Raw genomic sequence first — 15029 nt, 5'->3', positions numbered from 1 at the left:
CCTTTAACTTATGAAACTCACTTCCGCCTGATCATCGCTCCTCTACTTCCTTCCACATCTTTCATACCAAGGACATCATCTGGGGGTTGCCAAGGGTCGCACTTACAACCCCTGAGTTCTCCCTTGCTATCCCTATGGTCTACCTTGCTACCCCTAAAAAAGAGAGAAAACAATAAGCTGTTATTTTTATTGTTTAAATTTAAGTTCCTGCGATGTGGCCAGTGCAGTGTTGCTCTTTGTTTCTGTAGTGGCTGGCTTTCTTTTCAGGCCTCTTAAAAAACAGGTGTTTCCACAAGTGTAACACTTTGAGCAGTGGCCCCAAATAAGAAAGAATAGGAATAACAAATAAATTGTCTTTCTAGAATTCTATACAATATTTGCTAGACTAATTAAAGGTTTATTTCAGGCACACTTCACTGATTTAGTCTGTTCTTAAACACCTCAAATCCACAATGCAGACAAAAACTTCCAAAAAGCATTTAGAGTACAGTAAGCATCCATTTTGCACTATGTATTTTGATTTTTGCAAGTTGCAGTTATAGCATGTTTTTTTCTGCCGTTGTCTCTGTTACGATCATCACAAGATACTCCATCTCGGTGTCCTCAGTCACTTGACAAATTCCTTATGCCTAAAAGCTTGTGTACAGTGAAGAAATGTTTGACCATAGCACATAAAGTGGCCCTTGATTTCATTGTGCCACAATTAAAGCTCTGTTGTAATGTGTCTATTGTTCCTATCTCCATGGCATGCTGTTCAGGATGTTTGTTTGCATTTATGAGGTAACAAGTACTCAGAGTACAGGATGCTGTGTGAGTGCGCTGCTTTCAAATCAATGTTGCAGAGCGGAAGATTCATTTTTGTGAAATAATTAATCTGCTTCTCTGTGTTGGGTCTTCCACATTGTTGTGGTTGGGTCTGCCATCTTTCACAGAGGGGCTCATCCCGTTTTACAGAGCTTTTCCCCAGTGTAAAGTGTGTGGAGCTCGCTATAGGGGTGGCTCCACCAGTATATAATCTGCGCGCAAACAGCGCACCAGCGATTTTACACACTGTAAGGCATGGCCAGGCTAGCATAGCAAGAGACTATTTGAAGAATGTCATTGGCTGTTTGCCAGCCAATGACAATCATAGTGTGGGTTGGGTTGGGTCATGGGGTGCACGCGTGTGCCCGCATTTCATTCACTTCTTGTGTTCTTTGAGTGATGGTGGACTGCAGGACTCCGAGCTGCCACGAGGCCCACACATGTGCACAGTGGCCTAGTTACCAAATATGAAATACCATGCCAACCTAACCCTCGCTAAGAGCCAAGCCAACTGAGGCAGGTAACTCGCCTCTACTGTTAGCATATTTAATGCCTCTCAGACTCGGTCTCAGCAGTTGGCCTCCTACTACAGTAGGCCGAATTCCGACACCAGAGGCATTCTTGCACTTAGATAAGGTACTGCTATTTCTCCTTAGCTGTACAAATACAATACTGGTGGATGTTGTGTTACAATATTTTCAATGTACCCACTTTTCCACATTAGTATTTTAGTCAGCGGACCCAGCAGTTACACTGAAAACAAATCCAAGGTTCTGTTTCTAGAATGTAGCACAGGTGAGGGCTTGCAGTCACGTTCCTGCGCGCGGGTGCCACTGCATGAAGGCAAAATGTGACATCATAATTCAATATTCGACAGTAATGAGTGCATACATAAATATTAAAGCAAAAGCTGTAAAATGCACTAGGGGGAGTTCAGGATAACATTTAAGTTGTTCTGGGTGTTTACTTAATTATGTCTATAATATGTAAGGCAACACATTTCGGTGGGGAGGGGGCCTAACCCTTCATATGTAGGGAGAGGTAGCTTCAGAGACTTTGGGGGAAGGGCATACCTACTTGTGGGGGGAATCTACCTTCTTTATACATTGTAATGAGACTATGCTGGTGCAGCTTCAATGTTACAGGCTGCTAACTCTCTCGTTCACGTCTGAAAGCATTTTCATACTGCTGTGAGCCTATGTTGCACTTTCTCAGTTCAGTCTCTCGATTTCTCTTTACAGACCATCGAAAACACCATTCATGAACAAATCCAGCCCGTCCAGGTTAGTTGCAGAACAAAAAACATTGGACTTCAAACTGCATAGTGCACCTTCCAGATAGTGACCATTCTCCAGAACGACAAGCCAGGTGAGCTAGCATGAGTCTTTCGTAGGGTTGGGTGCTCAACTTAAAAGAAAATAGAAAAGAAGCCCATGTTTGTGGGGACCAAAGTGGTGGGGAAAATCTGATGAACGGTACAGACTAAAGAATGGTATCTATGGCTAGCTGAGAGGGTGGCAACTCTGAAAATGGAAAGTCATAAGACATAAAATTAAACAAAACCTGCATATGGCTCAAACAGAAGCAAACTTATTATCCATTTGGAAAGTGTTTTTGAGAAGGATAGGATTGGGGTGTCTGTTCCCATTTACCTGATTTTGTCCTGGCATCTTCCAGTTGAATGGTTTGCAGTGATTTCAGTTTAATTTACAGCTGGGAAATCGCATGACCTTTGAAACCTCAGAATGTCTTCTTTCTTTACCATTACACCCACAGTGCTTGGGAGGGATAGGGGTGGTGAGGCAGTCAGAAAAATCAAAGTGCATTTCTCCCAACATTGTAAAAAATGTTTTTTTAGAACAGTATTAACAGAACAAACTTGCCTCATTTCTTCCATAAGCACTCATGTGCCAAACAAGATGCAATACCCGTGGCTGGTTTCACAGTTACTAATGGGCATGAATGATAACTCAACTGCAATTAGACCCAACTCAGCTATACTGATCAATGACAATTACATCTGAGTTGGGTATAATAGATGTTATCTGTGCCCATTACTGACAAATGATACTTCTGTTTTATGAAAGAGCATACCTTTGAACAAATACCACATTATTCCATATAAATATTTACATCATAATTTGCTTAACAGGTGTCACTCTTGCTGAAAATGAATTCAGTGGATCAATTGCTCTCAAAACCATTTTCCGGACTCGTACACAGTGAAAAACTGGAGGTGGAACGACCAGGGCCTGTTTGGCCAGATTTAAAAATTGAACAGTCCTCAAAAGATAGGGGAAAGGCCTGCACATGCACAGCCAGATAGCATTTTCACAATACATGTTGTTGGTATCCTGATGGGTGACAAGGACTCACCTAATTTCCATTTCCATCAATCTAACGGTTGGATTATAAGGACAGAGATGAGGCTTTCATTAGTGAATTAGACAATCTAATTCACTAATGAAAGCTTCATCTCTGTCCACAGAGACATTGGGCCACACTACCTGGAATTCAAACCTCCAAACAGGAGCATTACCAATGGAATGCCGACATATCTTATAATCCAACCGTTAGATTGATGGAAATGGAAATTAGGTGAGTCCTTGTTACCCATCAGGATACCAACAACATGTGGTACCCAGCGCTTTCTGTAGCGACTGACCCCACAGGAGAGCAAATCAGATGCCCAACTGCAACACTCACGACCTATGTATTTTCACTAACAGAGACTGCCATGGCTAAATTGAACATATTGGTCAAGTGGCACAGCGAGTAGAGCGCTCGCTTTGACACCCGTGCAGAGCCTGTTAACGCAGGTTCGAATCCCGGCGGGGCCAAACTCAGCCTTTCATCCTTCCGAGGTCGATAAATGAGCACCACACACCGTGGGTAATAATAAGCAGCGCTCGGATACCTGAGGGTTTGTAGCGCTATATAAAAAGCCTAATTATTATTATTATTATTATATATGAAGCACACTGCTAGTCCTGTTAACACGCAGCCCAAGGTCAGTAGTTGAGTTTGACTGATCTGGTTAACTAAAGTATGAAGTATTCTTGTAAAAATGAAGCAGTTAAGCGGACACTGACATGTCATTATCCCTACTTTCAGAATTGAATTATCTTGCCACATATCTTTACCTAACGAAGGGCATAACAGCCCGAAACACGTAGTAAATTGATAGGAGCCGATCACGAGAGAGACCTGCTCTCACAAAGAACTGTGAAGATTTGTCCCAATTGAGATATCTTGTATTTTCAAATATTTAACTGTATTGGACATTGAAAAATATTGAACACATTGTTTGCCAATCCTACTTACCTCATATCAAATCGATTACTATGGTTTATTGTCTGTCTAAGAAAAACCATAAGTATTGTATGTAACATTTGTCACTTTACCTTCAATTTTGTGAGATTTAAAATATTTATCTGTATTGAACGCTATCAATTGAAGAAAAAAATTGCACCAATTAGTAAAAATCTTCCTTGCCACTTAAATGTTGAATCATTAATATCATTTTTTGATAAACATTTTTGATAAACATTTTTGACAATTATATTGTCTAAAGTGTGCCCTGAGTCCTGCCCTCCGATGTACAACAGAGAAGCCCTTCTTTCAATTGGTATGAAAAGAATCCTCTTGCGCGCCACAGTGTCTGGCAGGGTAGTGAACCGGAAGTGTGGAATCCAGCATGAGAAAGCATACCTGTCTGGCACCCGCACCCCTAACACGGAGATAAAAGTTGTTGGGAAAGTGGAAGAGCCTGAGAAAGGCCAGTGGAAGGGAGACATTCACTTGGTGAATTGTATGAAAGGAATGAGCAAGGTCGGGGGAAGAGGCATAACCCCTGGCATTGTGAACTGTGTAAACCTGAGGAAGACCAGGGGAGGAAAAGCATACACCCTGATGTTTGTGAACATTGTGAAGAGCAGACCAGGGGAAGGGAGTCATTCCCCCTGGTATTTGAGAACATTGTAGTAAAAGCCAAGGGAAGGGAGTCCTTTCCTTGGCATTGTGAGGAGCCAGAGAAAGGCCAGGGGAAAGGGGTCATTCTCGCTGGCATTGTGAACATTGTGAGAAGCCTGAGGAAGGCCAAGGGAAGGGAGTCATTTCCTTGGCATTGTGAGAAGCCTGAGAAAAGCCAAGGGAAGGAAGTCATTCCTTCTGGCATTGTGAGAAGCCTGAGAAAGACCAGGGTAAAGAGTAATTCCCTCTGGCGTTGTGAACATTGTGAGAAGCCTGAGGAAGGCCAGGGGAAGGAAGTAATTCCCTCTGGCATTGTACATTCTCACATTGAGTCTGAGAAGAACCAGAGGGTAGGGAGTCATCCCCCACTCTCGGCATTTTGAACAGGATAAGTGACTTTGAGAGACTTTCTTTTATGTCCTTACTGTTTATAAAGAAACCACCCAAGAGAACTATTGGACCTTTTGTTTTGCACATTTTGGAGGATACCATTCGGCACTTGGAGGTGAACACTAACCCTCAGTCAAGAAAAAGGGAGTCATTCTTCTGGACAAAGAAGATCCCACTGTTTCCATAGTTAGTTAAGAGTATAAGGGATGGACATAGGTTTTGACAAAGGACAGTGGACTATTTGATTGAGATGGACATCTGGACAGAGTCCTTACTATATAGTTGAGGCAGGGAAACCCCTCTTAGCGTTAGGGACCGTTCGGGTTTTCCTCCTTTATTTTCACAGAATAAAAGTTTATAGCCACAACAACGCCGCCTGTGTGTCAGTCTCCTCCTTCCACACCCTTGCCGTGGATAAATAAACAAAGAACACCCTCAAGACGTGTGTCCCTCCTCATATGCCATTTCCCTATTAGCACCACCCAGTGGTCGAAGTCAGTGGGAGTGGTCGGGAGCGGTGCTCCTATACTTTTTTAAATTACCTTGTACAGCTCCTATACTTTTATTTTAAAAAGAAACCGTTCCGGAATGGTTTTGTTTTAAAATAAAAGTGTAGGCAGAAGTTGAAACCTTCACTTTCAGTGGACAGCACTGAACGGTCCCTTAAACAGCAGGTGCAAGTGTTTGGGGGGTGTATTGTGTGTGGGAGGGGTTGTGGCAATGGGGTTTGTGGGGAGAAGGGGCAGGCCAGCAGGGAACATAGTTCCACTACTTCTTTTCGTACACTTCGACCACTGGCACCACCTAATAGAGAAAATAATAAAAATACACAGTCAAATTCAATGTGACTGACCACAAACTGGAAAAAGAGAATAGCCAACACAGCGCAAACAAGATGCCCAAGAGGACAGCCTGTCAGCTGTGTGACATATGAAAAGTAGAAACTCAGAGGCATTTTCATCTGTACTGTTCCTGCACAGACGGCATTCTGTGAGAATAAGGAGCTCCTTGCAACCAAAACAGGAAAAGAAAAGCTCTGCATCAGCATCAGACGACCACCAGAATTAGCAGCGAGAACAACAAACTATGTAATTCAGCAAGAAGTCACAGTGCCAAAAGGCAATGTGGACTTTTCAAAAGCTGAAAACCCAAATTGCCACTACTGTAAAAAATGCAACATTGTATATATCCTAATTATTTGCTTTGTCAATATTCGTCTCCCTTGTCATGCCAATAAATTAGAAGGTATTGTAATGGGTCACTGTTCTGGTGGGGGTTGCGGGTTCTATGGTCTCCTCGTCTTCTTGCAATGAAACGTCTTTGTGACCCACACGGCATAGATTCTGGGGGCAAGCAGGAACACAACCTGCCAAGGGTATTGTTATCTTAATATGCCACTCTCATCAAGGCCTTGAGGGGAGGAACAGTCCTCCACATAGGTGGTAGCAAGTCACCCAATGAGGAGTCACTCCACCAAAGCTGCAATGTAACAGATGTCATGGGACTCGTAAAACACTCACTGAAACCAGAACAGCCCCCTGCTCCAAAATGCAACTTTGTGTGAAGGAAATAATCAGAACACATTGTATTCACAGCCTGAGAAATCTGATATACATGTAATTTGTTTTATTATACATCAAAGGCTTTATTCGAAAATACAAACTGTTTCTTTTTACAATATTTAACGTTTATGAAATTATCGTCATCATTGTGGTGAAGCTGCTGTATGACTGGATTTGAAACACTATCACTACGAGACGTCCCATCCAAGTTCACTAGACCCACAGGAGATCCCAGTGGGTGTATGGTATGGTAATGTTTATTTGGAAAGCACCTATACACAAGGCAAGTGTTTCAAAGCGCTCAAGGAGGGAGGGAACAAGGGGAAAAACAACAGTCGTTCAGAGCCCTTGAAATTCTGAAACGATAATAATCTGCACAGGCAGAGTAAGTGCATATAATAAAATTAACAGTGTGGATAACAGCAAATAGGTCTGACCACGATTCTGCAGTGCAATTAAGGTGCTACCATCCAGGGAGTGAAGACAAGGGGAAACAAACAGACGACATTCAGGCACGATATTCAGGCATGGTGCATTCGGTTTGCGCAAGTGCAGAGAGGGATACAGGGGAGGGAGAGATGGAGGAGGGCAAGTACCGGGGGGGTTCAAGTGCACCCAGTCGGTGGAGACTTGGGTAAGTGCAGAGAGATGCCACTCTCTTTGGTCATTGATCAAGTACAGTGATGATGAGGCGAGTGCGAGAGGACTGGCTGCGGTGCGTGAAACCTCTTAGACTCTGAGGTGCACCAGGTGGCCAGTCAGCAGGCTGTACGGAACAGGCGGGAGAGAGGGAAAGAGCAGAGAGACAGGTTAGCAGGGTAGAGGGAGAGGAGAAGAGGAAAGTCTTCAGGAGTTTCTGAAACATAAGGAGATCAGGCTCAAGACAGAGGGCGGCAGGAAGGCTAATCCAGAGGGAGGCCCCTGCTGAGGATCAACATCTCCCTCTAAATCTCTGCTTGGAGAACGAGCTCACTCGGAGAAGGTTGGAGGTAGATGAGCAGAGGGCTCAGGAGGGACAGTATTTAGGTAGGCATTGTTGCAGATAGCTAGGTCCCAGGACCCAGAAAGCCTTGTGGACAATGCAGAGGGTCTTGAACTTAATCATTGCAGCCACGGGGAGCCAGTGGAGGGATTCCAGCGCTGGAGAGATGCAGTCCCTGGGCTTGAGGCCAAGGATAAGTCTTGTGGTTCTGTTCTGGATGAGTTGTAGAGGGCACAGAGCAGAAGCAGGGAGTTTCCTATGGAGAATCAGGGCTCTGGAGACAGTGAGCCTCTGAGGGAAAGTGAGAAAATGAAGAGTACCTCTGAGGAGGTGTAGCTGATAGACTTTTTAGAGATGTCTGAAATATGAGAGGAGAAGGAGAGAGTGGAGTCAAAGATGACCCCAGGGTTTTTAGCCCCGCAACTGGGTGCAGGCGCAGGGACAACGGAGGCTGCCCAGAGTGAAAGTGGGAAAGCGTGAGCAGTGGTCCCAATGCAGACGATCTCAATCTTACTGATGTTGAAGCAGAGGTCATTTTCAGCACACCATGACTGAATAGCAGACAGACAGTCAGATATGAGCGAGGAAGAGGAGGGGGCTGAGGGTAGCCTGAAAGATAGAAAGTGGCAATCACGCATGCTAAGGCAGCCATATAGAAGTTGAAGGACCAGGGGGATAGGTTAGATCCCTGGGGAACAACACAGGTTGAAATAGCGATAGTAGAGAGAAAGGCTCCAAGTTCCACCTGGGATGTGCGGTCAGCGAGAAAGGTGGTTAACCATGCCAGAGCCTGGCCTGTAATTCCGTTTGCCACGGAGACGTGCGATCAGGATGCTGTGGTTAACCATGTCAAAGGCAGAGGAGAGGGCAAGGAGAATGAGGACAGAGGGGGTGTGAGTGTCAAGATTTAAGAGCAAGTCTTCACAGGTGTTCAGGAGAGCAGTTTCCCAGCCTCTGTATGCTCTAAAGCCAGGCCGTTGGTCATGGAAGCAACCAATAGATGCAGTGTGGAGGGTCAGCTGAGAGATAGCCAACTTCTCCAGGAGTTTGCCCAGGAAAGGGGTAATAGAGATAGGGCATTAGTTTGCCAGAATGGAGGGGTCAGCAGAGGGTTTCTTAAGTAGAGGGTGCACAAAGGAGTGCTTAAGAGAAGTTGGGAAAACTCCAGTGGCAAAAGAGAGATTGCAGAGATCAGCCAAGGCTGGAGCGAGGGAGTCAATGTTGCCCTTAATGGTTTTGGAGGTGCAGGGGTCCACCTGTTTGGATGAAGCCGTCATAGATCGCTTGTCTGGCAACCTCTGGTGTTGGTGTATGCTGTGGTGTAGAAGAGCGGAGGAAAGAATGTGTTGGGTCTTTTTGATGAAGTGTGCAGCCAGGGCCGACCAAAGGTCCTGGGCGGATGTGACAGAAGAAGAGGATGCTGCAGGATTGGCCAGTTCCTTACAGACGTTGAAAGGTTTGGCCGTGTTACTTGATGTCGCAGAGATGCAGGTTTGAATAAAGACTCTTTTCTTGGAGTGGATGCAGAGTCGATATTGCCTTTGTAGGAGGCAGCAAGCCAGTTTGTTAGAGGGTCCGCCCGACAAATTCCATTTCCGCTCAGCTGCCCTACACTTGCATTTAAGGGCAGCCAGGTCAGAGTCATACCAAGAGTTGCACTTTTTGGAAAGCTTCAGTTGGACCATCATGACAGGGGCAAGAGTATCAAGAGTGTTGGAAATAGAGAGATTGAAGTTAGCAAGGGCTGTGTCAGGGTAGGAGTCAGCCGCAGGAATAGGAGGAGGAGAGTAGGTGGAGGCAAAGGCAGCCGCTGTCACTCTTTTTTGGTGACTTTGAAGCTGAGTGGCCGTGCCGGGTGTGCTACTGCAAGAGGAGAGGAGAGCTTCAAGTGTGATGAGAGAAGAGAGTGGTCAGTCCAAGAGAGAGAGGTAGTGAGAGGGATAAAGAGAGAGGGATGTCAGCAGAGATGAGAGCACCCAAAGTGTGGCCCGCAGTCTGCGTGAAGCCAGAGGGTAGGATAGAGAGGGAGAGAGAGTCGCAAAGGTTGCGGAAAGGTCCTGAGGAGTCAGGAGAGTCCAGATGGATGTTGATATCGCCCATCAGGAGGAGTTGAGAAGAGGAGGAAAGAAGAGAGGAGGCCAGGTCAGCCCATTCTGGGAGGAAGAGAGTGGACTATCCTGGTGGCCGATAGAAGGCGGTCAGAAGGAGAGAAGATTTAGGAGAGCGTGAGAGCCTGCAGACTAGGCACTCGAAGGAGTAGTTAGCCAGAGTAGGGATGATGGACACAGGCATTCATTCTGGGAAGATCAGCACCACTCCCCTTCCTGTCTTCTTTGGCCTGGGCGCAGAGAGGGTCTTGTAGCCTTCAGGGAGGAGTGTGTCAAAGCTTGTGACAGAGCAATCCTTGAACCTTGTCTCTGTGATGGCGAGCACATCAAGATCCATGAGTTTAAGGAGTTTGCAGATGTCAGACGAGTGTTTGACAGTGGAGCGAGTGTTGAGTATGGCAATGTGGAGCAGCTTGCCATCTTTTAAGTTCTTCCGTCGGGGGGTGCAGGGGACGGTGGTCCGCCCGAGGGTGGCAAGAGAGCCAGAGGGATAGTGGAGGATGGCGGAGGAGCCAAGGCCAACAAGGGAGCTGGGACAGTGCAGCAAGTCAAGGGCGCCTGTGCAGAGGAGGAGAAAGGCACAGTGGGCAAGGGAGCCTGTGCAGAGGAGGAAGTAGGCACAGAAGGCAGGGGAGCCTGGCCGGAGGGAGAGGTAAGGTTAGAGAGGCGAGGGAAGTACCTGTCAAAGAGATGAAGGCATGGACTTCATTTAGGGGTCGCCAGGGGTTGCAACTGCAGCCCCCGAGGTCTCCCTTGCTACCCCCGTGGTTTCCGTTGCTACCACTAAAATAAAAAAATGTTTTTCTTTAATTTTTATATTTTTAAATTGAGGTTCATGGGCGGTGGCCAGCAGCATGTGGTTCTTTGTTTCTGAAGTGGCGGTTTTCTGATAGCTATAGTCTGTAAGATAGCTCAGTGGGTTGAGCGCTGGCTGCCGAAATGTGTGTGTGATCTGCAGGTTGCAGGTTCAAGTCCCAGCACGGTCAACTCAGTCTTTCATCCTGCTGAGGTTGATAAATGAGTACCATCACAGGATGGGTGATATTGTCTGTATATTTGTTCTATATGAAGCGCTTAAGCATAAGTGCTATATAATAACACATCATTATCATTTGGCCTTGGACGTCTGCTTGCATTCACAGTGTTTTGGTAATATGGGCCTATACGCACTGATATTAACAATACATATGGTGATCCATTCTTGTATGAAATGTATATCACTTTACAGTGATATTGTAACCATATTTTTCGTATTGTACGTCCTGTTCTGTCGATGGGTGAAAGGTCATATTCCTTTGCTTCCCGTGATGTCACTTTGGAGTGGGGTCAAATTACATCACTTCCTGTGATATCATCAGTGGTCAAGGGTTGTGTGATGTCACTTCCGCTACCCCTGGCATTTTGGTGAAATGACGTCCCTGGAAGAAGGTTGGGTTGAGGACCCTAAACCATGACGGTTCCATTGAAATAGACATTAATGATGACTCTGGAAATGGCGAAGAGGGCAAGGGGAACCTCCCAGCGAGTGCCACCATTAATGGCAGAAGAGGCGTTAGGAGAGAGAAAGCCGACCAAGTGGCGAGTCCATAGGTCAGGTGTGTTAACGAAAAAGAGGATGCCTGTGAGAGTCTCTCTGGTGGAAGCCATGAAATAGATGTCTGCAATTGGAAGGCCTGCGTTGGAGCCCAGTATGTACTTATTAAGTTTCTTCTGGACAGATTTAATGATAGGAGAAGGATAGGAGATAGAGAAGCACTTAGAGTCGATAGGAGAGATAGATAGTGACATAGTTAGCTGCAGTGGTGAGGAGGACACTTACCAGTCTGAAGTACTGAGGCACACGAACGATGTGAGGAGAGCACAAGGGGCGGGAGATAGAGGGAAGTTCACACAGGTAACTTCAATTTTAGCACAACAGAATGAAAACACAATGCAGCCACTGGGCACAGCTAAGTTCAATTTTAGCAGAACAGAATGAAAACACAATGCAGCCACTGGGAACAGCATAGTTCAATTTAGCAGAACAGAATGAAAACCCAATGCAGCGACTGGGCACAGCTTAGCTCAATTTAGCAGAACAGAATGAAAACACAATGCAGCCACTGGGAAAAGCATGGTTCAATTAAGCAGAGCAGAATAAAAACACAGTGCAGCCACTGGGAACAGCATAGTTCAATTTAGCAGAACAGAATCAAAACACAATGTAGCCACTGGGCACAGCTAAATCCAATTTAGCAGAGCAGAATGAATTTGAGAGGGTACATAGCCACAGGGTAAAGGCAGGCTCTGTCACTCTCTTCTATGCTATGTGTCCATAATCACACTCCCATATAAACAGTTTTACATCACTAAGTGTCGCTTAAGTGACAGCTCTGAACCAAAAAAAAAAGGCGCCACAGAAAAGACAAACTGAGTGTGGAAACGTTAATAGTGATGGGAAGGTATAGGGGAGACAATGATGATACTAGGGTGAGATGGCATATTGAAAAATTGGAAGTCCTTGGAACAGGCCAACACCTACCAAAAAGAAGAATGCATGCAAGGCACCCAACTGACCCTTGACAGTCCTGCTGCCTTTTAGAGATCTCCACATTCGTTCTAGCCTTTCAGACTCCCATGCCTGCTGGGAGAGCTCCAGAAGCCCTTATATGCCAAAACATGTAAACACTTCAGCATCTACAGACGATGTAAACATCTTCAGTCAACAACGAACAGGCTTAGATATGTTTGCCATTGCCCTGCCTTTTATACCAGCCGAATCTTCATATCCACATATTTATAAGAGTATTGATAGCCTTTCCCAGAGAACCAGTTGATGCCGTCAGCGAATGAGGTGTGGTTGCCCAGGTAGTACATCCCGTTGAGGTTGGACGCGTGGCAGGCTGTGTACCACCAGGCTCCCTTGAACTGAACGGCACAGTTATCCTCAGACTGGTCATGGTCTTGGTCCTTAGTTGTGAACGGTGCTTTATTGTGGCTGGTTAAGGAGTCACCTGTGGAAAAGAGTTGCATCTCAGTGGTCAATGATTTCCACCTAGCAAAATACTGCCCAAGCAAACCTGGCTGTTTGTAAGGTGAATTCTGTTTTGGTGGGGCTACAGCCCTTGAGTGAAAACAAGACTGTACCAATGTGTGCATGCTGTACCTTTTGTAATAGATAGCTAACCCTCTTTTGGGATACTCTGCAACTCTGCCCCTTGTGTGGGGGAGAGTCATTCAACTGTAGCACAAGCACAAGCAATGGATACATCTGTCTGCTGGAGCCAAAATGCTCGGAAGGATAGGTTGAGATATACGTTATGCAAAATTAGGCAAGGAACACTGGATAAGATGCCATTTTAGTGAATGGTACTTCACTAAACCTTTGTTTAAAGAATGTTCTAGAATTCAGACATGTTAGAGGTTAAGTTAGGATGTTGCTAGCATGATGAATTTGTCGTGCTTTAAGGGGATAAGAAATCAAGGGAGTGTAGAGGAGGTCCCAGACATGGCCTGCAACCCATCTCCTCATTTCGAGGTACCAGATGCGTACTCGCCAAGGTATGTGACGTATGAGGAGCAAATGAATCATCAAAGAGCTGCACTGGGACTTTGCCCAGTATACATCAGAAGATCCACACCTGTTGAAGCGCCCATAACCAGACAACCCTGGGCAGCACAGTACCCTATCAGACAGCCATACCAGCCGCTGAGAGGAAACGAAGAGTACCTACAGACAGTCCATGAAGAGACCTAAAGAGCCCTAATGGATGACAAGTGGAAACGACACAAGGGCCTGAACGGACTCGTGAATGAACAAAATGGCTATCTCAGATAGCACGCCATTGTGAGCAGTTGTGAAAATATATGTAATGGACGCCGGAAAGAGACGATGTTAAAACGTGAGGAAACATTGCTAGGAGACAAGATGGAAACAACCAACCAGTTAAACCTGTGTAAATAGGCTTGGAACGCAAGAAGCTAAAGATATTGATACTGCTTGCAATGCTTAGTAGAAGATTAGAGCGGCAAGCGCCAACCATATATCTACCTCAATAAGGCACATTATACAAGTGCAACTCCATTTTGTAAAAACAGAAATGTACCCAGGGTGCCAGGGGCCTGACAGGCCGAGTTTCAGAACCCAGCCAAAGTCAAGAGAAGGAGCGGAATCGAAAGTCAACAAAAGCAGATCATGCCGGGGAAATCGAGGTCAACCAGAGAAGGGGAGGAGAACATCAGCTAACAAGACTCAAACTTCAGAGCATACCAGCCTGCCCCATGAAGGTCAAGATAAGGGGGGCCCATGCAGGTGGCGAGGCCGACACAGAATTAAATACACTAAAAGCTGCAAACTGAAGCAGATTCATGGTGAACAGACACGTGACCAGCCAGGCGCAAAGAGGTACCACCGCCTGATGTCATCCAGGATTTTAGGATGCCATAACATTTCCTGATAAGAGGCTACAGTTTCGAGGCCATGCCCAGCCAACTAATTGACACATAGCCCTAAAATACTGATTGATGGAAGGGAGGCAGGGTGAAACTTGGGACACCAGGCACATGGGTGTTCATGCTGCATGCTGCTAATTAAAATGGGGATTTATGTCTAGGGGTGTAACCTGCCCAATTACAATGGACCAAGTTATCTAGAGTCCTATAGATAGTAGAACCAATAGGACGTCATACTTGTAGTGACGTCAATCACGTGTGATGTAGTGGGATGGGCCTAGACGCCCACCCGATAAGAATTATCCAATCCACATGCTTTATTATCATATAGAGATATAGCACCTATACTTAAGTTACCTTTCCTAACCAATTATATTGCATGTCAAGTTTTGTAGAAATAGACGTCAATGATGACAAATATTGCCTATAAGAATTACTGTTCAACTGAAGTTCGGGGAAGTTGGAGCGAGACAGGTGATCGCAATGCTGCTGATTTCTATTGTTTCTCTGTTTGATGTACTTGTCACTAAATGGACTTCCCTTTGCCAAACTACTGAGTCCTCATTATTGCGTTGTGCTGGAGTAAGTGAATCCTGCACCCCCAGTCCTCACATGGTGCAGCTATCTTGCCTTACAAGTACTAGAGGGTGCGCATTGATCTATGGGCCCGTCAGTGAAACCCCGCTCCTCTGTACACTTGGTAGCGTGAGGATGGTTTCGGCCATTGATTATTGATTATATAATACTAAGACACCTTTAGACCGACGGCACGAAGTAACT

General features: G+C 45.5%; 1 protein-coding gene across 5 annotated transcripts in view; it reads right to left on the bottom strand.

Annotated features, from left to right (window-relative positions):
- The window catches only part of LOC138503306 (ryncolin-1-like), a 171672-nt gene that overhangs the window by 39591 nt on the left and 117052 nt on the right, over nucleotides 1-15029 (bottom strand). For 4 of the 5 annotated variants that reach the window (XM_069622918.1, XM_069622917.1, XM_069622915.1 and 1 more), the window contains one exon: nucleotides 6778-12811. The exons of the other annotated variant lie outside the window; for it this stretch is intronic. In XM_069622918.1, coding sequence (XP_069479019.1) covers nucleotides 12564-12811 — 248 coding nt within the window. In that variant the 3' untranslated portion in view covers nucleotides 6778-12563. Of the gene's footprint in view, nucleotides 1-6777; nucleotides 12812-15029 lie in introns of those variants that run through there. 5 annotated transcript variants of the gene reach the window in all.

This window comes from Ambystoma mexicanum, chromosome 11, assembly GCF_040938575.1.
Source record: "Ambystoma mexicanum isolate Mex_15411 chromosome 11, UKY_AmexF1_1, whole genome shotgun sequence".
Classification (NCBI taxonomy): Eukaryota; Metazoa; Chordata; class Amphibia; order Caudata; family Ambystomatidae; genus Ambystoma; species Ambystoma mexicanum.
This window is presented reverse-complemented; position numbering and strand designations above follow the sequence as displayed.